Source organism: Neopelma chrysocephalum, unplaced genomic scaffold (assembly GCF_003984885.1).
Source record: "Neopelma chrysocephalum unplaced genomic scaffold, ASM398488v2 Primary Assembly neopelma1_88, whole genome shotgun sequence".
Classification (NCBI taxonomy): Eukaryota; Metazoa; Chordata; class Aves; order Passeriformes; family Pipridae; genus Neopelma; species Neopelma chrysocephalum.
The window spans coordinates 51664-72349 of NW_020897750.1; the positions used below are offsets into that span (position 1 = coordinate 51664).

General features: G+C 52.5%; 2 protein-coding genes and 1 long non-coding RNA gene across 3 annotated transcripts; all 3 read left to right on the forward strand.

Annotated features, from left to right (window-relative positions):
- Positions 1-316: 316 nt before the first annotated feature.
- Positions 317-5245, forward strand: IBSP (integrin binding sialoprotein). Its single transcript, XM_027692672.1, has 7 exons — positions 317-353; positions 1399-1463; positions 1543-1593; positions 1721-1792; positions 1985-2041; positions 3996-4097; positions 4396-5245. The coding sequence occupies exons 2-7, from the start codon at positions 1410-1412 to the stop codon at positions 4993-4995; spliced, it is 936 nt and encodes a 311-aa protein (XP_027548473.1). The 5' UTR covers positions 317-353; positions 1399-1409; the 3' UTR covers positions 4996-5245.
- Positions 5246-8040: 2795 nt separating this feature from the next.
- On the forward strand, positions 8041-12732 carry MEPE (matrix extracellular phosphoglycoprotein). The gene is made up of 4 exons (XM_027692671.1): positions 8041-8100; positions 9677-9730; positions 10493-10585; positions 10696-12732. The coding sequence occupies exons 1-4, from the start codon at positions 8041-8043 to the stop codon at positions 12730-12732; spliced, it is 2244 nt and encodes a 747-aa protein (XP_027548472.1).
- A 506-nt stretch (positions 12733-13238) lies between these two features.
- On the forward strand, positions 13239-19463 carry LOC113972039. The gene is made up of 3 exons (XR_003535746.1): positions 13239-15971; positions 16578-18980; positions 19254-19463. It is a non-coding gene; the product is annotated as an uncharacterized LOC113972039 (long non-coding RNA).
- The last annotated feature ends 1223 nt before the right edge of the window (positions 19464-20686 follow it).

Here is a 20686-nt window from a genome sequence, read left to right on the forward strand (position 1 = left end):
GGTGGACACCCCCTAGGAACAGATTTCCCAATATTTATTTTAATTTAAGCCAAGAGTGTTATTATACCCTCGGCCTCATGGCCGTTCCTCTGAGGCCAGACCCTCAATTAGGTGGTGCAGTGCAAACCTCCCCAGGTTTGGCAGCGGCACGGGGCGCTTTGTTTGTGCACCAAATCTGCCAGCACTGAAGTTTTTGGGGTTTTCTGGTGCACGGCAGCGGGCTAGCGTCACTCCAGGCAGGGCGGTGACTTGGCTTGGGGGGGGCAAAACCAGACCTTATATCCCAGCAGGGCAGCAGCAGGAGGAAATCTGTGCCAGCTGACTCCGTGGGTAGCTGTCGGTGCTGTGGCAGGGTAAGCTTCCTGCGACTTTTTCCAGTCTTTTCGTGCACTGCTGTCTGCTTTTTGTGGGAGGATGGGGGGACTCAGCTCGCTGTCAGGGCTGGATGCTGCTTTTTGTCCTTTTCTGGGTCTGTGGCTTCATGAAGCCCTTGGGTGGAGGGGATGAGTATCCAGAGCCTTGCTGCGTAGTCAGGGAAGGTCACTTATTTTCAAGCCTGAGTTAAACAAAGATGAGTAAACTTCAAGCACAGCTGAATGTAATAACAACTCCCCCCAAGCACAGCTGATGGTGGGTTTAGACAGAGGAAGGCTAGGAAAAAGGAAGGTTAGTGGGCCTTATTGAGTCTGGGGGGATGCTGGGAGCATCCCTCCCTGGGGCAAGGCTGGGACGCTGCAGGAAGGGTTGGATGTCCTCTTGCTCCTTGATGGGGGAGGGCAGGCTGGGATTTGGTGCTTAGGGTGTGCAGCTTAGACCTGCCCAGAGCCAAGCCCCCTCCCAGATATGCCTACAGGGGGCTCCTTGCCTTAGTGTCTTGCCACTGCTATTTTTGTCAATGGCAGACTGCAGAAGCCAACTATATTAATTTCTTTGTTTGCTTATTTATTTTTCCTCAGAGAGGTTAAACTCTCTGTGGTGTAATTCCCAGCAGCATTGCTCCCTGGGCAGAGTCCAAGCAGACCTCAGGGCTGTGGGAGGGCAGCCACAGTGGGCAGTGCTCCCAGTTGCTCCTGTCACATCTCTGGTGGGGCTTGGCTTTCTCCCCTCCCTCAAAGGCAATGGGAAAGCAGGAGTGAGTAGTCCTGCTCAGGGAAAGCAGTGCATCTACTACGTGGTGAAACTCACTTTTCTGCTATTTTGTGGCTTCTTGAAAAATGATGTATTCATGGAGAAAAAAAAAAAATAAAGGAAGGATTTGGGTCTGTGGAGGGGTTGGGAGACCCCATCAAGAGGTGGCTGGAGGTCAGCCTTTCTTCTCCCTGCTCATCCATGTGGACACAGAGACACAGACAGTTTGGGGCTGAAAAGCAAGCGCTCAATGTGTTTCACTGTTCCTAGAGAAAGCAGCCATGAGGACAGTCCTGGTCTTTGTCTGCCTGGTGGGGATGGCGTGTGCCTTCTCGGTGAGTGCCAGGCAGGGGGGGACACCCCATCCTTGCTGGGGCTGGTGTGGGGCTTGTGCCAACCCACCCTTTCCCCCAGGTCAAGAGCTGGCTGCGTCGAGCCAAGTTGGATGACTCGGAAGAAAACGCGGTAGGGTCTCCCCCCACCCTGCGCGCCCAGTCCCACATGGTGCTGGTCTTGAGGAAGAGCACATTTCAGTCGCTCCTGTACCCAAGCCCCCAGACTGATGGGATTTACCCCCTTCTTCTCCCGGTAGGTGTTCAAGAACAGGCACCGGCATTACCTGTACAGATACGTCTATGTGTATCCCCCACAGCGACGGTACCAGGTGGGTGCTTCGGAGGGGTTGCCGATGCTTCGCCGCCCACCAAATGCAGGGATATTGGCCCAAATGAGATTGGGGGGGCATGACCTGTGCCCTCTTTGCCCCTGGCCTGCGGGGCTGGGCACAGAGCCTCGCACTGTGATGCCAGCAGAAACCCACCCAACTCGCCTACCACTTGGTTTTCCCTCTTCTTAGGGCAGTGACTCATCTGAGGAAGAGGGGGATGGCTCGGAGGAGGAGGAGGAAGGGGGGGTGAGTATGGCAAACCAACAGCCTGCAAAACAAATACGGGAATTTGGAACTTTCTTTGGTTTTGTAGTCTCTGCTCATCAGCATTTGTGGCTGCTGACCGCCCACAGCCTTGCACTCTGGATGCAACTGGATTTTCTACTCTAGGGTTTATTTTATTATTTTCTGTCGATTTTTTTCCTTTTTTCTTTCCTTTTTATTCCTGGGCAGGGCATGCACCAAACAACACTGAGACAAATGCTCTGGGTTTCCATTTTCAGTGGCTCAGAAAGGAGCAAGACAGGCCAAAAGGCAGAAGCAGGGAGGCTCATGCAAGGAACTGTTAGGAACTCCTCTTACCGTCCTCTTTCAGGGTGTGCTGCCCCCACAGTGCTGACAAGATTGCTATGGAAAACACAGTTATGCTCCACACTTATGTGTGTGGAGGGAGGGACACAAACTGATGAAAATTGGGAAATGACCATTTGTACCAGTCCAGATGGTAATGCATCTCCTGTCTGTTCGACCAATATGAGCTTGGGTACCTCTGCATTTGTGAGACTCACTCAGGTTCAAAATTAAATGCAAGGGATTACAAAGGTCTCTTGTGCCTCACTGGGCTGCAAATGTTCAAAAATAATCCAGTGGTCTCCAGCACATGGGTGCTTTGAAAGAAGGATCTGGTATGCCTGGAAACCCGTGTGTCAGGTCTAATCGCATCTTTTATTATTTTCTTCTTTTTTTATATATAATTTAATGAAAGTCTGGGACTCTGGTACTAAAACCCCCTTTGGAGGCCTTTTTGGGGCTGGAGTACAGTATGGGGTGGCCCCTGTCCCCCAGACACCTCTGCCAGCACCAGCACCTCTCTGCAATTTGCCCCTTTTTGCCTGTTTCTCTTCCCTACCACTGCAATCTCTAGGGATAACTTTCAGTATTGGGATTGGGCATCCTCAGGAAGAAATTAAGAGTTATGCAGGAATGTAGCTGCTGTTTGGGGCTGCCCCTTTCCTTTCCAAGGCACCAGAGCAGTGACTGTTCCCATGCAGGAATACTTACATGGGCTGGTCAGCAAGAGAAATTGTGCTGAAAGGCCCCGAGGTCAGTTATAGGTATGTAAAGACCAATTATATCAGCTACTAGATGGGGAGCATCTCTCCCGTTGGCACAGCTGGATGCACCATGCGATTTGATGGCTCTCCCACTGGAGAGGAAAACAGCCTAGATTTTCTCTGGCATCACGAGCACCCGTATTTTAAGGTCTGAGTTTGCCCAAAATGCCAGGGTAAGTGTCCTTGGTCTTGGCATATGAGCAGCAGGGATTGCCCAGGGGAGGGATGACACTGATCTCATGACTCCCTGCCATGGCTGGGTTCATTTGCTGGTGGCAACGTGCTCCTCCTCCCAGGCTGGGCACTGGGCGAGCTGCCCCACGAGTGGTTGCTCCAGGCTCTGCTTGCATTTGGGATATCCACTGCCTTTTTTAGCAGAGCACGCTGCCATGCACGCTGCCATGCACACTGCTGGGAGCCCCGCTCTGGTCTCGGGGGCCAAGCAGTGCTAGATGGCTGATTGCTGGTGGGGTTCAGGCTCGTGCCTGGCTTTGAGCCATCACGCTTTCACTAACCATCTCATATGACGTGCAGTGTGTCCATGTGTAGTGTGCCTGTGGCTTTCTTTGTTTACTGGAAACTGGGAGAGATGACTTCAAAAGAAAACCTTTAGATGCTTTGTAAAGCAAAATGTGTAGCCAGAATAGGAACACCCGACTCCAGCCACCACCACTTAATTGCACAGCTCCGGCTGCCCTGCTGCAGCTTCTCCATTTCAGTCTGGAACAAGACCCGTGGGAAAGCAGGAAACTCGGAGCAATGCCCAAATGCTGCGTGGGGATGCTGCGTGCCCCCCTCGCTGCTGGGAGGGCTGCGCTCCACTCCTGCTGCTGACCCCCTGCCCTGTCCTCTCCCTGTCCTTGCAGGAGCCATTTCATGCTGGCACCAAGGCAGCTGGCCATCCTGCTGGAGCAGCCCCTGTGGACTGCCAAGGTGGGCTGGGAGGAGACGTCGCACCTCCCCAGCAGGTGTGGTTTGGGGAGCTGGAGGGGAGCACCCAGGGGGAGGGTTATGTTCACTGCATGCTTGCTTGCACCCATGGGTGCCCTCCACCCCCTTTCTGCCTTGGGGGGCTGCTGTGCAAGACACCTATGGCTGGACCAAGCTCTGGGTATTAACTTGGGGTTGGAAGGAGTACCCCAAACAGACAGTCCTGCCATGCAAGGCATGGGGGGGATGCTCAGCTGTGCCCATGCCTGCCCCTTGTCACATGGAGCTGCAGCCTCCTGACACCCAAATAATGCTGTGCTGTCTTCCCCCTGCCAGGGCAAGGACTGCCAAGGGATCCTGAAGGGAGTCAGGCATGGAACTGCCAGCAAGGGGGAAGACTCTGAAAATGAAGACAGTGACGAGAATGAGGAGGAGGAAGAGGAAGAGGAAGAAGTAGATGAGAATGAGAATGGCATCAATGGCACAAGCACCAACACCACTGAGGGGGCTGATGGACCTCATGGCAATGGCACTGCAGTGGCTGAGGAGGGCACTGGTGCAGCTGAGGAAGAGGAGGAAGAGGAGGAGGAAGAAGAAGAAGAAGAAGAGGAGGAAGAGGAGGAGGAAGAGGAGGAAACTGAAGCCACCACCATCGCCAGCACCACCAATGAAGAGGGGCTGACCCAGGCAACCACTGTGGGAGATGGGGGACCCACAGACGCCACCACAGATGCCACCACAGTTGGGGAGCTGTGGGATTACGATGTGACAGCCAGGGACCACAGCCGGGGGGACGAGGGCACCACCGCGGGCGGGTATGAGGAGCAGGATGAGTACGCCCGTGGGGACAGCTACCGGGCCTACGAGGACGAGTACGGCTACTACAAAGGGCACGGCTACGACGTGTATGGCCAGGATTACTACTACAGCCAGTGAACAGGTCGGGGGGCATCCCTGGTGCTGCCCCCCGCCTGCCCATGCCACTCAGGAAGGTGCATCTGAAGGCTCACTGCAGCCACTGCACGCCAGAGGGGACGCCAGGCAGCTTGCCACGCACACTGGCTCCGTCCCAGGCTTTTTTTTTTTTTTTTTGTATCTTGCAAAGTGAAATGAAATAAAGCAACCGAACTGAGCTTGTTGGTGATGAAAGGCTTGCTGCCAAATTTGCTGGGATCAGTGGGGCAGCACAGTGCTTGGTGGGCTGAGGTGCTCGTTCTGCTCAGGGTTGAATCTTGTTATTCCAGCTCAGATGCACATGAAAGGAAGGAGGAACAGAAAGGCTAACCTGGAGAGCCTCCGTAGAGTCCCCTCTGAAAAATGAAAGGGCACTTTTAGCATCACTGCTCTGGGTTTACAGCCATGTTTTATGTAGAGTTGACATGAATTTCCAGTGATAACTTTACCACATGCTCCGTTCCTTGGTAGCATGCCTCCCATGGCCTGACCACACAGTAGGCAATGTTAATAGAGGTAAAGACACTAACTTCTCTTTCTGTGCATCACTAGCTGTAGATGTATGCCCCTGCAATGAGGGCTTTGCTTCTGCATCCCTGCGCCAGGCACGCAGGTAAAAGGCTGGGCACTTTGGATGCGTGTGTTGAACACCAGTACTGCAGCCCAAAATGTCCCTGTCACATAGCCTCATCCCCAGGGCAAGGTAGGGCTGTCCTAGTGACAGCAATGCATCCACTTGCCTCCAGCATCAGGGATGGGCATGCCTGGCTTGCAGTCCCCAGGATCCCTGCTCACAGTTACTTCCCAACAGAAGCATGTCCCTGTGTAGTTAGGGATCAGCACTACAGATAGGGATAGAATGACTTTGCCTGGATTCCAGGCAGGTGCCACCATTTGGGAATAATGATGGCACTCACTCCTAGAAAGGAAACCTGTATTCAGCTCCCAGTGTAGGTCTGACTGCAAAATGAGTTCAGTTTCACAGCAGCAAACTGCTGGGCATTGTACAAAACTACCTCTCTGTGCCAAAGCCAGGCTGCAGATGCTGGGGAGGCAGGAGGTGCTGCCTGCAGGGTGAGCACCCCTGGGGCCAAATCCCTATGGCGGCATTGGGGAGCCCTGCATGCCCTCATGGCTGGTGGGAGGGACACGAGAGCCCCATCATCCACATCCCCAGGGGGTGCCCAAAGACGTCAGGCAACCAGCATGGACAAAGGGACCCGGCGCTGCCAGGGGCCGGGTCCCACTCCCACAGGGCGCGTAGCCCAGTCCTGTGTGCGTCAGCCCCCCAGGCACCTGGCAAAAGCTCTCTGCCCTGAGCCAAGGCACACGGGCTGGCTGCTCTGGTACCTGTGGGGCAGCATCTGGCTGCAGCTCCCAGGGCAAGGACAAGTTTCATGCTGGCTCTGAGATTTGCTCCTGCCTGAGGCTGGATGCTGATGGTTTAAGCTTTTCTGGTGTTAATCCAGCAGTTGTGCAAGCTTCCAGGTTTTGGGCTGGGGCAGAGTGGGATGAGAGCTGCTGTCACCATCACCACATTGAGCAGCTGAGCCAGGCTGGCTGCAGCAGGAGGAACCCTTCTTGGCAAGGGTATAGGTGACTGGCAATGCCACCAAAACTTGAGGCGGGGAGGAGAAGGGTATGTACATCATGCACATCTTTGTAGCACCTTTCCATAGCAAAGGTGGGCTCGAAAGGACCTGTGCAAGAAGTGCATGGACAAATACCTTTTTTTTCATTTTTTGCCACTCTGCTATTTTGTACTTGCACAGGTTTAGCTCAGAGGTGTTGAGGTTGAAACCCAAAAACAAGCGTCAGAAGCTACGGCATGGTGGTAGCTCTCAGCTTGGCCAATGCTGCCCTGCAATGTACAGTCATGCCCAGGACCAGGCCTGGCTCAGGATATTGCCCTTCCCTTTCTGCAGCCCTGCTGGCTTTCCCATGTCAGTCACAGTGAGCATGCCAAGATCCACTGCACACCCTCTTATCAATAACCAAGCTGGCTGTGTGCCACACTAAGATCTACGCTAATCATCGAGCAATTTCGCCTTCAGAACAGATATTTATAAACTGTGCTTTCTGTTTATCCAGCCAGGTGGAACATTTGATAGCTGTCTTTCACCACAAACACATTTTTAGCTGGAAATTACTCCCCCTGGTTATCTGCGGGTGCTGCCAGTGCTGACAAATGTCCCTGGGCAGGAGCTGATTGGCTCTGCGCACCTGGGGCCAACTTTAAATTTCAGCAAAGTGGGCATACGCTCCATGGTCTGCCACTGGGATCTGCCTCCAACAGGGAAAGGTAATCTTTTTACCTAGTTTTCTGCCCTGTCTCTCCCTAGCCCTTCACCTCTGCCTTCCTTGAACAGGGCTTCTCCTGCTTTCACTCCAGGCAAACAGTGGGGACGGGAACATCCCAATGCTCGGCTGCGCATATCTCTTGAGCCTACACTGCTTTGTACTGCTGATCCTTGTGCATGAATTTCCTTCTGGTGTTTCCTGTAGCAATGCTTTTATGGCTGAATATAGAGTCCGGGATGGACCTGCAAGCCCAAGCCAGGCTAGTTGGGTGAAATGAGAATTACTGACCAACTGAGCTATTGCCTCCTGCCATTTATCAGTGTTGTTGAAAAGAGCCTGCAAGTTCCTGAATTCAGACTTATGACTGAACAGCTTAGTCTGCAGTGGCTTTGGGGGTCATTTATTGCAAATACCCACGCAAGCTGCTTTGACAGAGGGAGTTAGGAAGTACCTGATATCAGAGCACCGACTCAGTGCTGCTGGCCCTGCCCTCTGCACATGGCGAGAGCATCACCTTTGCTGCAAGGAATGCAGAGGGGCAGGGTGATATCAGAGGCCACCACAAAGCTGGGGAAAGCAGGGTTTGCTGGAAAACCTTGCTGCCATGGGGGCTTTGGGATATCAGGAGCTTTTAGGTTGCTGCTAACCAGGATCATTGGGGACCACAAGTCCTAGGAAGACAAACTCCAGTGATGCTTCGCTTTGTGCCCCCAGGAGCAGCCCAAGATGAAAACAGCCCTGGTCTGCCTGTGCCTGTGCCTGCTCAGCACAGCTCTCTCAACACCTGTAAGTATGGCTCTCCCTGGATTGCCAGCATGCTGCTGAATCCAGTGCACCCTGGCATGCTTTCAGCATCAGGAAACATGGGTTGTACTTGCGTGTAACACCTCTGGTCCTTGGGGAGGGGACTGAGGTGCTACCGCAGAGGTGAACCCAGCAGGAAAAAATATGTATTAGCATTGATGTGGCTGAGCATGTCCCTTCAGCTTAGCAATCAGGGCATTGTGCAAGAGCCAGTCTGGGTGGCTATAACTCTTTGCCTTGATTTGTGTGGATTTGGGATCTGCCAGGTGCTTTTGGCTTGGAAGTAGCCTGAGTGGAGCCACAAAACTGAGGTGCAGAAAGGATGCTTATCTTACCCATGTGGGTAACAGGGGTCAGAGGGGCACCTGCAGATGCTTTCCAGGTCTCCTAATGTGAAAATTTGACTGATATAACTAAAACAAAGGGCAAACTAAGATAAATAAAACAGCAGCCATTTTTGTCCTGCACAATTGTTGCTCAACACACTAAATACACAGCTGGAGCGAAAGTCTGCTCCTAGAAAAGGCTTGCTTTTTTGGCAGGTAAGGAGGAGGGAAATCACATCTTCTCTGAGGGCTGGACCCTGCTATGTGTCTTTTAGCCCCCAGGGCAAGCTTGCACAACCAGGTCTGTAGTAGGGCAGCACAGAGGAAGGCAATAAATCAGTGCAGATTTGCTTTTCAGATAGGCGCACAGAAGTTAATACCCTGCTACTTAATCAGGGCTGTAATCCAGTCTTTGATACTGTTCATAAACAATGGAATAACCTGGGATTATTTAACACTCTGGGGCATGTTTCTACCCCTTTCAGCTGGACTTGGGATGTTTCAGTGACTAATTTTGCTGAGATCAAAGGGAACTCCCCTCCATGGGCCTGTCTCCCCCTCTGGCATGTAGGGAAGACCTGAAATGGCTTGGTGGGACTCACAGGATGCTCCCATCACCAAGTGCCCCAAGCCTGAGAGATGCAGGGATGGCCAATATGTTCCAAAAGATGACAGGATAATCAGGGAGAGCTGTAAGCCTGCAAGCATGTACGGAAACCTGGCTTTGAGAGCACAGAGGTTGCTGCACAGTTGGCAAGTAAACACTGGGAAACACCACCAGCTAACAAGCTCCAGGCTCCCATCACAGACGCCAGCAGTGAGTTGGAGCACCGTGGTGTGAGCAGTGGTGCCGTGTATTAAAACTGCTCTGCAATAAAATACTCTGCAGCAGACTTACAGAAAGGGTATTTGTAGACCAACAATACCCTATGAAAAGTAGTGTGCAATGCTACTAATACTACTAATCATGTTGTAGCAGAATTTGCAATACTTTTCAGACCCTGGAAATGGGGTTTAGACCTTTCCTATTATTGCTGCCTTTAAGCCAGCACCCCAAGTAGTGCCTGGGAATTTATCGGCTTATTAATACAGTTCTCCCACCCTTCCCTGAACACTCTGGCATGTCTATCATGCTGGGCAGGGTGGGTGGCCAGCAGTGGGGATTGGGAGCCACCTGGATGCTGGGGCAGTGTTTGATGCCTCAGCTCTTGCCTGTGTTTTGCTGCCCACAGGTGCCACCCCCGCTGTCTGGGAGAGCTTCTGGGAACTGTGTGGGACAGCACCGGGTATGTACCCCCCTGCCTCATCCAGACCCCATGGGGTGCCCTGCACCAGAGGCGCAGGGAGAAACAGTTGCTTTTGGAGGGTAGCCCCAGTGAGCCATGGAGAAAGAGACCAGCAGCGTCTTTGCATCTGAACAGCTCTTACCAAGAGCAGGGGTGGGGAAAGGTGTGACATGCTCAGGTGAGGGAAGGGCTTCCTCCCCAAGGGGCTCCTCTGCCCCTGCCCAGCCCCAGAGCACAAATGCTTGGTGAACCCACAGGTGAGGGTGTAAAAGTCTCAGGCCCAATTGCTACAGGGTTTTTTCAAAGTGTTTTGGTGTAAAATGCATCAGTATCATAATTCAAATGAGTAGTATGGAAGAAAATGCCTGGCTTTCCCTATTGGAAACCAGTTGCTGTCCTTCCAGTAGCTTGATTGCCATCAGTCCCTTAACTCATGTCTGATGGGACCATCAACCAGGTTGTTTATTCAAGCCTCAAGCCACCTTGCAAAAAAATCCAAACTCATAGCTCCTGAAAGCAAGCACAGGCAGAAAATAAGCCCAAGGGAAAACAAAACCGCCAGAGCCCAGGATATGAGAACATGCATCCTGCCCAGATCTCTGCCTATGCTGGTGGCCATGAGGTGGTGAGAGCTCCTGCCTGTCCTGGGGTCTCAGTGGGTACTGTTGGGATGCTGCTTCAATGCCATGCACAGCAAGGGAAGATCCTGCCAATCCATTTCATAAGAAAACTGTGAGGTTTGGTTGTTTTCTTCCCCACTAGATACTTCTGAAAGGCTGCAATGCCAAGCATGGCTTCTACGTTTTCAAATACGTCTACTCGTTCTCAACGCGGAGAAACCAGACGCAGATAAAGGTGAGGAGGCAGCCAGGTGGCACGGCGGGACCCTGGCTTGGCTGCAGGGCCCCAAGCAGCCGTCTGTCACCAGGGCTGGCCCTGACCTCTCCCTTGTGTGTACTGCACAGAAAGAAGAGCCTGACCGCCAGAGTATCATCCCCAGCCGCCGGCTGGATGAGGACAATGCCAAGCGGGAGCTGCCAGAGGCCAGGACAACCCCAGAGCACAGTGACAATAGCAGCACTGAAGCAATAGAGAATGTGATTGTCCTCAGGCCAGAAAACCGCAGCACCCCGGGTGCTGGCAGGGATGCTCCCAGTCCTCACCCTGGCACTGGCACGCGAGCGCGCAGTGGTGTCGGCGTTGCAGGTCCCACCCCGTCCAGCTCAGAGGGCAGCGGCAATCTGGATTTGGTGGTTGAAGTTGATGGTGATGTTCCCATTATCCCTCAGGGTAAACAGCCCAGTGAGGTTGTGGTGGGGAACAGGTCCCGTATCAGGAGTGAGGACAAGGATGTTGGTGCCCCCAGAGTGGTTCCTGCAGAGGGGGCGATGACAGATGGGAGGGAGAGGGCCCCTGTCACTGGAGGAGCAGGGGATGGGGGCAGCGGTGAGTCCACTGTCTCTGGCCAAGGGCAGGAGGGTGTCATGCGAGGCACAGGAACGGGGGGTGTTGCTCTTGCCTCCGTCACTGAGAAGACAGAGGATGTCCAAGTTGATGCCACAGGTGTGGATGAATACACTTACATCCCCGACTCGGGCAGTGTCACCATCACCCGTGGGAACCTGGGCAGCACAGCGAGGACCACCAGCTTCACTCAAGTCTCTCCAGGCAAGGATGATGAGGTCAACATCTTCATTGAGAAGGCCAATATCCACGTGGGGGAGCAAGAAACCACCCAGGCCGGTGCCACTGTGGGCAGCGAGGATGACAGCATCACCACTGTGGGAACCAGCAGGCCCCTTCCCAGGCTGGGTGTCACGGCAGCACCTGACAGTGGTGACGATGACAGCACCCCTGCTCGCAGGCAGCCTCAAGGACTGGCCACCACAGCCACCCCAAGCCATGGGGACAGCGTCACCAGCAGACTCAGGGATGCACGTCCCACAGGAGAGGATGAGGAAGGTGCCACCACCATTGGTGGTTATGGGGAAGGACTAGTGACCCCTGTCCCCTGGAGAGTCACTGGTGGTGACGTCACTGTCCCCACGCTTGCCAGCATCCGTGGGAAAGATGATGATGAGGTGAGAGGTGAGGGGCAGACGTTCAAGGGGAAGCCAGATCATCTGGCTACCACGACCCCCCAACAGGGGGGTGATGAGGAGGCCACCGCCACTGTCCCAGCTGAAAGAGCCAGCATCCATCTGGCCACTGTCCCAGCTGAAGGAGCCAGCGTCCGCCTGGCCACTACCACGGCCTCCCCTGGGGTGAGTGAGGGGGACTGCACCACCTCCTCAGTGACAGCCAGCAGCCGTGAGGCAGGCAGGAGCACCGTGGTGGGGAAAGGAGGGAGTGGGGAAGTGAGACCAGCCACCCCAAAGCCCCGTGGGGAGGGATGGCCTGGGGCAGGGGTGAGGGTCTGGCCAGGGGGAGCAGGGCTGGACAAGACACCCAGGACAGACAAACCACCATCCCCAAGTGGGAAAGCCAGCAGCCAGGCATCGAGCAGGGCCCAGACAAAGGCTGGCAGCCATGGTGGCGATGCCGGGGGTAGGTCGCATGCCACCAAAGCAGGGGGCAGCCCTACTCCACAGGCACGGCAAGACGTGGGCAGCATGGCAGCAGGCAAGGGCCGGGAGAGGGGGCGAGGTGGTGAGACTGGGGCAGCAGTGTCAGGAGCTGAGGGTGGCCGCCTCCCCGGGCACCACAGCAGAAGGCTGAGGACTGGGGCACCAGGGATGTTCTCAGCGCTGGGCCACAGCAGACAGGTGGACCAGGTGAAGCGTGCCGATGAGCTTCATGTCCGCGAGCGGGCTTTTTACACCCTCGGCAGGGCAGAGGGTGGCCCCCATGGCCCCTACACAGGCCTTGGGAGTCCTGACAGCAGCCAGTCGTCTGAGGGGGAGCAGGACACCCACAGTGACAGTGGACAAAGAGGACTTCGGCCCTCAGGGTGGGGATCCCCAGGGCACCCCCATGGCCGCTGGATCCAGGGATCTCTCTGAGGGGCTGTCGGTATTCACCCCGGCGAGCTCCAGCAGTGGAGCTGGGGAGTCCCACATGTTGTGTTCCCCCCCTTGGCATCCCCGCTGTGGCCTCTGCTCTTGCCTGGGTGAGGGGCACGTTGCCGGGGGGCAAGTGGTGCTTCACAGCCCAGGAGCCAAAAATCACTGGTTCATGTAATCTGCTGTTAATTTGAGGGAGGCTACATGTGGTGCTGCAGCAGGGATGCATGGGTTTGCTGTGCTAGACAGCTATGTAACAGCAGTCATGCTACACGGCATAGGGTAGCGCTGTTTGTGCACTGATGTGAAGCAAGTAAAGAAACAGTGAGAAAAAGCCTCTGTCCTTGTGGTTTCACTTCCAGCCTACTGGAGAAATAAAGGCATTTCTGCACCTGAGGATCTCCTAACTCTGGTGTTTGCAGCGGGACTTCAGGCAGCTGCTCTGCCACAAGCAAAATGCTGGAGGTGGTGCTGGTCCCTGGGCATAAGGAGATTTCTGGCCACAGCACATCCCTGGCCCAGCAGCCCCTGTGGGACTGCAATCTGGCCAACAAGCCCTGCACATCCCTCCCTTGGGGTATCAAACCCCACCATATCCTGCCCAGGGCCACTTGCCTCTCTGGGCAGTTAGGGCTTGCTGGGGAGCCCCACAAGAGCATCACCCCCCTGGGCTCATCCATCTCCTGCAGAGAGAAATCCCCACTGAGCCCTCTGGAACACTGACCATTTGCTGGCCACACTGTCCTTCCAGCAGCAGCGTAACACTCTGGCCGTGTTGCCGCCATTCCTGCCGCCATTCCCACCGCTGGCCCCCGCACACAAGCCAGGCTGGGCTTCGACACGCTGGAGCCATGCTGTCAGTGGTGCCTGAAGTTAATCACTGTTTATGCAATTGCAGGTTGCTTTTTCTGTCCAAGAAGCTGCTAAAACAGGCATGTTCGGCAGCGCGCTGGAGTGAGTGGCACAGTGGGACTGGTGCTTAGCCTTGAGGGGGAGAGGTGCTGCCTCAGCACGTGCTGAGGGGACTCCCCACCAGCGCTGTGCCCATGCAGGGAGGGGGTGGGAGCAGCCACGATGTCAGTGAGGTACCCACAAAGTGCCTGTTCCCCTGCCCTCTGCACAACTGCACACAGGGAAGTGGCAGATCCTGTTTTGGGCCATAGAATAACAGAATGGTTTAGGTTAGAAGGGACCTTAAAGATCATCTGGTTCTAACTCCCCTGCCATAGGCAGGGATGCCACCCACTAGATCAGGTTGCTCAGGGCTCCATCTGGCCTTGAACGCTTACAGGAATGGAGCATCCGCAGCTTCTCTGGGCCACTTGGGTCTCAGGGATCATGCATGGTTGATTGATGCTGGAACCATCAGGACCAGGATAACACCATGTATCTCACTGGTGCTGTCAGTTAGCATCAGCTCTCAGAGCTCTGCTTTGCTACAGCTCACGGTCTCCAGTAGAAAGGATCAAAAATTGCATGTGCCCACTCTGCCTCCACCAGGGCACCAGGCCCTGGTGCCCCCAGTGGAGCCAGCCCAGGTAGCCTGGTGCCAGCGCTGCAGGGACATGGAGACTGAGGCAGTCTGTGGCAGGGGTTTGCCTGAAGCTTCCCAGGTTCAGGGCAGCATCCAGAAGACCTCCAAAGGCTCAGGGACCCTCTGTGCTGGCCCATCTGGCTCACAGTGAAAGGGGCTACAGGGCTGCTCATAGACTGGGCTGGGTGACTCACTCCCGGAATTGCCACAGCACATCACACCCCAAGTCTGATGAGCTATGGCAATATTCCGGGGAACTCAGGCTCAGCAGGATTGCCTGGCATATGAAGAGGGTGCTTTTGGGGTCTTAACACTGGCAGGGCTGGAACTGGTGGGTTTGCAGCCCCATGGGGACCCAGGTGTAGTTCCCAGTGACCTCCATCATCAGTCCCGACCACATCCTTGTCCACATGATTAAGCAATATCCCTAAGCAAGGTCTGGGCACCATCTAGTGGAATAAAAAGCCTTTTGGTGGGAATGTTTTGTGCCTGTTGAATGATGCCCAGCTCTGCCTGATTGGCACTGCTGCCCTCTTGCCCCATTGCTTCCCTGCTTGCCTGAATGGCAAGGTCAGGTATAAAACAGGCTAGTTCAGGTATAAATGGCATACAGCTACAAACCAGCATTACCTCCTTGCACAGTTACTGTTAAAGCACCTGGAATTTCTGTGCCTGAATTTCTGGCTCTATACCCAGGGGCACACAGCATTTTGGCATGCTCACTCTGAACCCTCTCCTCACCACCACCAAGGTGCCTGGCTCTGCTCTTCCAAACTCACCTGGCAAATAGCACAAGTGGCCACTGAACAGAAAAACTGCGAGTTTTCCAGGGAAAAGGTTTTCCTGGAGTATTGGATCAAAGTGGGGAGTGAAGAGTGATAAGTACTTTCTGTGGGTACAGAGCAAAAAAGATATTGTCCCTAAAAATCCCAGCTACTCTTACAAATGCTAATTGTGGGGATGTGGCCAGGTGAGTATGGGTGGTTGTTTATTCAGGTAAATGTCACGCTTAGAGAAGAAACAGCCATTACTGTGTGCTATCTCTGCTTTCTGGAGCCTAAAAGCCCTCACACATGAGGTGCTGAGGGTTTTCTTTAGCACCTGTGGCAGTGAAAACCCCTGAGATTTTGCAAAAGTGGATTTCTCTTAACATTGGTTTTGCATATATGCTGGCACATGCAGCAGTACTGGAAAAAGCAGGTGCTGGATGAAAAAGTCATCAGGTCCCCTGTGAGTCAAGTGAGCCAGATGAGGGGAGGTTGATCTGTGACCCCTGCTCGGGGATTACCACAGCAGGCCAGCTGGGCAAGGCTCAGGTCAGGTCCTTTGCCCAAAGCACACACAGCTGCACAGGTTTTCCAGTGATGTATCTTGGAGCAGCATCGTCATTGAGGAAACCTGCTGAACTCAGCCTTTGCGTATTAAACCCCTTGAGGAAGCCTTCTTACCTCTTCCAGGGTTGTGATCTGCCCAATTTCACTATCATGCTACTGTTTCAGGCCAGCGAAGTTGCAAAGAACTGCAAAAATGCTTCTTAAAAGAAGTCTAGAAAACAGTGATGAGCTTTGAGGAACCATTTGAAGGGGCAAGCATCAGTCCAAATGGCATCTTTTACAGGTTTAGAAGCTGGGTACCGCAAACAGGGTGTTGGGCACCAACCTTTAGCATTGAGCTTAAAAAGAAGTTTTGAACTGTATGTTTTTAGGTTGAAACTGAGCAAGAGTTCTGAGATGCTGGAATTCTATTCTGAGGGGATGTTACAGACCCTTGCTCTGAGGAATGCAACATTAATGTTAAGGGACAAGTGGTACCCTGTTCCGAGAGCTCTGCCTGCGTATGTTCTGTACTAATGAAAAGATAACAGAAAGGACAACTTAGTAGTCATGAATTACATAGAATGGACATCCGGGGAGATAAGTGAGCTGAATCAGGGGGGTTTTCGCAAGCTCCCAGTACGTAGTCAGGAAAAGTTGAAAAGTTCATGACAAAGAGGACCCTCTTGAGATTGAAGGATTGGAATGACCACCAGAGGACTCCCTAAAAAGGACAGCTCCATCTCAAGTTCTGCCTAGACTTCGCCTATTATAAATATGATAATTAGATTGTGAAATTAAATGAATATGCATGTATAGATGTTGTAATCACTCATGAAAACTGTATAAATTACCTGGTTTTCACTGAGAACTTCGGAGCTAGTTTGTCCAGCGCTAGCTGGCTAGCACCCCAATGTTGCTCAAAATAAATACCTTTGCTGCTTAAAGACTCAAAACTCTCTCTGAGCAGTCGTATTTCTGCCAGTTTTGGCAACAAGGTACAGAGCTCGACACTGACTGTGCAGAGCAGGCCAGGTGGTGCCCATCACCAATAGCTCTGCTCAGTGCGCAGATACTTTCACGGCTGTGTGGGGGCAGCCCGGAGAGACACAGGTCCCCCTTATAACACCATGTTTTTTCAGAAGAGGGCAAAACCAGGCTGCCTGATGGAGCAGCTGAAAGCAGTACCTCTCAAAAGAAGAGGAACACGGCTATAGAACAATAATGATTTTTCCCCTCACCTCCTGTAGTTACTCAGTGCCATCATCCCGTGCCAAGGAGCAGGGACTAAGATGGACTGAAATACCACTCAGACCCCAGCAAACCCCTCCTCCCGGTGCTCAGCCTTCCTGCTAAGCTGACAGCCAAACCTGGGCAACTGCAGGGGCCCTGAGCACATTCAGATTTTTGGAGGATGGAAGATGCTCCAAAACCTCCATCCTTTGCCAAGAGAAGCACTTAGTGCCATTGAAAAGGGGGCAAATCAGTCCCAGCAATAAGAAACCTACCTGAGTTTTTCTTCTGCAGAACAAGCCACTCACTACTGCCTCCCATGAAGGGCTTCAAAAATGTTTTTACTTAATCCAAACTGTCTCAATATGTATTTCTCTAATAGACCATCCACCAGCACTTCCCCGTGAAGAGACTGGGAAATGTGTTCTGAGGTCACAACCATTGCTATAGTCAAGCAAAGGCACAATTTGACACATGAATTGCAATGCAATTCTCAGTGGGACTAGTGAAAATTATTATAAGTCAATATTATCATCTTTTGGGGGCTTCTTTTGGTAATCCTTGCCTATTTCCCTGCATCCTTATGGTGGATTTAGAAGAACTGCTATGCAGGGCTGCTTTGGGGAGTGCAATCCTATCCCTGTGCTGAGCTGTGTGGGGAGTCAGGTGTCACGCTCCCTCCCATCAATAACCCACCATATGTCCCTGGAAGCCTGAGAGGATGATGCAGCCCTCTTTCACTTGGGTCCCCCTGGCAGCAAAACCAACTTGCCCATGGGCAGGCGCCTGTGGGCAAACACAGCCACGGTCATGGGCCTGAAGGACCGAGCTAGTTGCTGGACCTCTGTTGCCTTGTGGAGTCCAGTTGTTTGTCTACCCACAGCTCAAAATCATTTTAGTTATTAGTGAGTCAAAGAGTGAGAAGCAGTACCAACCCAGCTGGGGTGGCAAGTGGGTTTTCTTGTCATTGTACATTTTCTTGTCATCAGTGATCACCCTGCAGCAGTCTATGTCTGTATATGACATCTTATACTACATTCACCTTCTTAAATTACTTTATGACCCTTGCTCTGATCTCCAGGGTACCCCTGATTTGGGAGAGTACAGAGCTCAAAACCTCTGGCCAGTGAACCATGCATTTCTCATTTATGTGTTGCTTTCTCCTGACAAAAAATGGTGGCAAACCATAGCCATCAGTGAAAATCCCAATGCTGCTTTTCCAGGGTGATTAATATAGAAGCCAGCTCAATCTGGGCTTAGTTTACACTGTTGGCTATAATTAACCTTTTATTTTTGGAAGTTAATAGATGTAAACTTCTTCCTTCATGAAATGGAAAGGTAAGGGGTGTTTCAGAGGTCTTACCCCTTGCTTTAAAGCTGGTCCACATGGAAGGAGATAGAACAGGTATTGGCCTTTGCAGCTTTTGTGGGATGCACAGAGAAGGGGCAAGAGATTTCCCTCCCTTCCACCACCGAGTGATGAGTATTTTCAATAGTGGCTTTAGTTAAAAAGTGTTGTGTCTTACAACAAACATTTTTTCAGCCCCCTGCTGTGATCCTTAGCAGCAATGAGGAAGATCAAGCCTGATAGCCTTCAAATGTTCAACTTACTAAAAGCTACCCCTCCTTTTCCTCAGTGCTCTCTCCTCCCTTACTCCTAATAACACAATCCTGCTAAAAGCCATCCAGTCCCACCCTGAAATACAAGTGGGACTTGATCCCAATACAAGTGGGGCTGGTTCCACTCAGCCAACCTCAGCTGCACCTGGACAGGGTCCCTGCCTTAATATATGGGATGTTTCATACTCCAGCAAACCCAGTTGTACTTCATCTCAGCCTGAACGCTCTTGCTTTCCAAAAATCTTGGATCCAAAGGGCAGAGGCTTAGATTAAAAAAAAAAATCCTAAAGGAGATTTAATGCTTGATATACAAATGTTAAGATGCTAGAGCAATTCCAAATATATATTTAATCTATGAATAATTAAGTACCCCAAACCAGCAACGAATATGAGGAATGAAGGATGTGAATATGATGACTGAAATGAGTTTCTGTCAATTCCCAGACACAGGACTGAGAAAAATGGGAGAGTCATCCCCAAACATCCTTAAACTCTCAACACTTTGACAATTACCTAAAAGCAACAGTTGGAATAACAGAGAAATTTTTGTAAGAAATGAACCTCCTCACATAGAGCATGATCTGAAGATATCCTTATGCTATCCGCAGTGTTGGATAAATTGCCACCGTCCTCCCCACACCCAAGAGTGCCCATGGGATCAGAAGCTGAGGAGCATCCTGCATCCAGCAGGGCTGAGACAGGGTTGCTGCCGCTCTCAAGAGCTCCAGCCAACCCCTTTGAATGCAGGTCCAGTGGCAGACTGGCTAGAAGGAAAAGGGAATTTTAATTTCACAGGTTTTTTCCTGTGTCACCTTTCATAGCAGAGCAGGGCCTTGGGGGGGAAGGTGCTGTCTCCAGAAGCAGAGCAAACCTTCTCCTAACCCTGTCATGAAATGCTCAGCAGAGGAACAGTTGAACACCTGAAAACTTCAAGACTTTAGAGACTTGAAATAAGGATCTAAATTGTTAGATTTTCACCAGTTTGGGTTGGGGGGGAGAGGGAAGTTTGATGTCATTTTAATTGGCTTTAATCAGGGTTAAATTTAAAACAAGTCTCACAAGTCTTTTCAACAACAGAGTAATAAACATGGAGGAAGAAGGTTAAGAAAGGGTTTAATTTTCTTACGGGGGAGGGGAGGTTTTGGTGGGGTTTCTTTAGCCAGCGAAAGGCTGCAGCGCTACTCGGGCTGGAGGCGGAGGGAGGTGGATGCGTCCCTCTGCTCTGCCCTCGTGAGGCCTCGCCCCGAGGCTGCGCCCAGCTCTGACCCGGCACAGGCAGGATGTGCCCGCCGGGGCGGCACGAAGGTGCAGGAAGAAGCGGGCACAAAGATGCTCAGAGGGCCGGAGCACCTCTCCTATGGAACCAGGCTGGGAGAGCCGGGGATGTCCAGCCTGGAGAGGAGCGGGCTCCGGGGGAGGCCTCACTGCGGCCCTCCAGTGGCTGAAGGGGCCTATAGGAAAGGCAGAGAGCGACTTCACATGGGCAGTGAGTGAGAGGAGAAGGAGGAACGGTTTTAAACCAGAAGAGGGAAGATTTAGATTAGATGTTCGGAAGAGCTGTGAAGGTGTCGAGACACTGGAACAGGCTGCCCAGAGAAGCTGTGGATGCCCCATCCCTGGAAGGCACTATTCCAGGCAGGGCTAGATGTGGCCCTGAGCACCCTGATCTAGTGGATGGTGTCCCTATCCATGGCAGGGGAGTTAGAACCAGACGATCTTTGAGGTCCCTTCCAAGCCAAGGCATTCTGGGCCTCCATGAGGGTGCAAAGAGGACACCGGCTACCGGAACATGGAATGTTACCAAACGGTTGCCATGGGGGCTTCCGCACGGAGGGCTCAGGAGCCCAACACTCCATCGACAGTTGGCAGTTGGCGGATTCTCTGCTGGCAAGCAGGTGCAGAGCCTCTGCCTTCTCTGTCCCAGGTGGGAACAGAAGGCGATTTGCTGATAATTTTCAAGAAAAATTCTCAACTAACTGTACAGGTGAGTGTAGATGCTCCTTGAAAATATTTCTGATGATGTTCTGGGGCTGTTCTGGGCTTCAAGTCCAGCTGCAGGGGTCTGGGACTCAAGGACCAGACTCGTAGATTTCCCCTCTAGCTTTGGGCAGAAACTGGTGACTCGTGAAAGGGAATCTTAGACTGTGTGCGGGTATTTAAGAGAACAGGCATTCCAGATAGGTAATCTCCTCTCTTCTTTTCTGGTAGGTTTGGAAGAACATCGTTCTCTGATTCCTAGAAATCAGGACTTTGT

Coding starts and splice junctions, on each gene's coding strand:
- IBSP (XM_027692672.1), top strand. CDS start 1,410: ATGAGGACAGTCCTGGTCTTTGTCTGCCTGGTGGGGATGGCGTGTGCC. Junction 1,594..1,720: donor ATGACTCGGAAGAAAACGCG/GTAGGGTCTCCC, acceptor TTCTCCCGGTAG/GTGTTCAAGAACAGGCACCG. Junction 1,793..1,984: donor CCCCACAGCGACGGTACCAG/GTGGGTGCTTCG, acceptor CCCTCTTCTTAG/GGCAGTGACTCATCTGAGGA.
- MEPE (XM_027692671.1), top strand. CDS start 8,041: ATGAAAACAGCCCTGGTCTGCCTGTGCCTGTGCCTGCTCAGCACAGCT. Junction 9,731..10,492: donor ACTGTGTGGGACAGCACCGG/GTATGTACCCCC, acceptor CTTCCCCACTAG/ATACTTCTGAAAGGCTGCAA. Junction 10,586..10,695: donor GAAACCAGACGCAGATAAAG/GTGAGGAGGCAG, acceptor TGTACTGCACAG/AAAGAAGAGCCTGACCGCCA.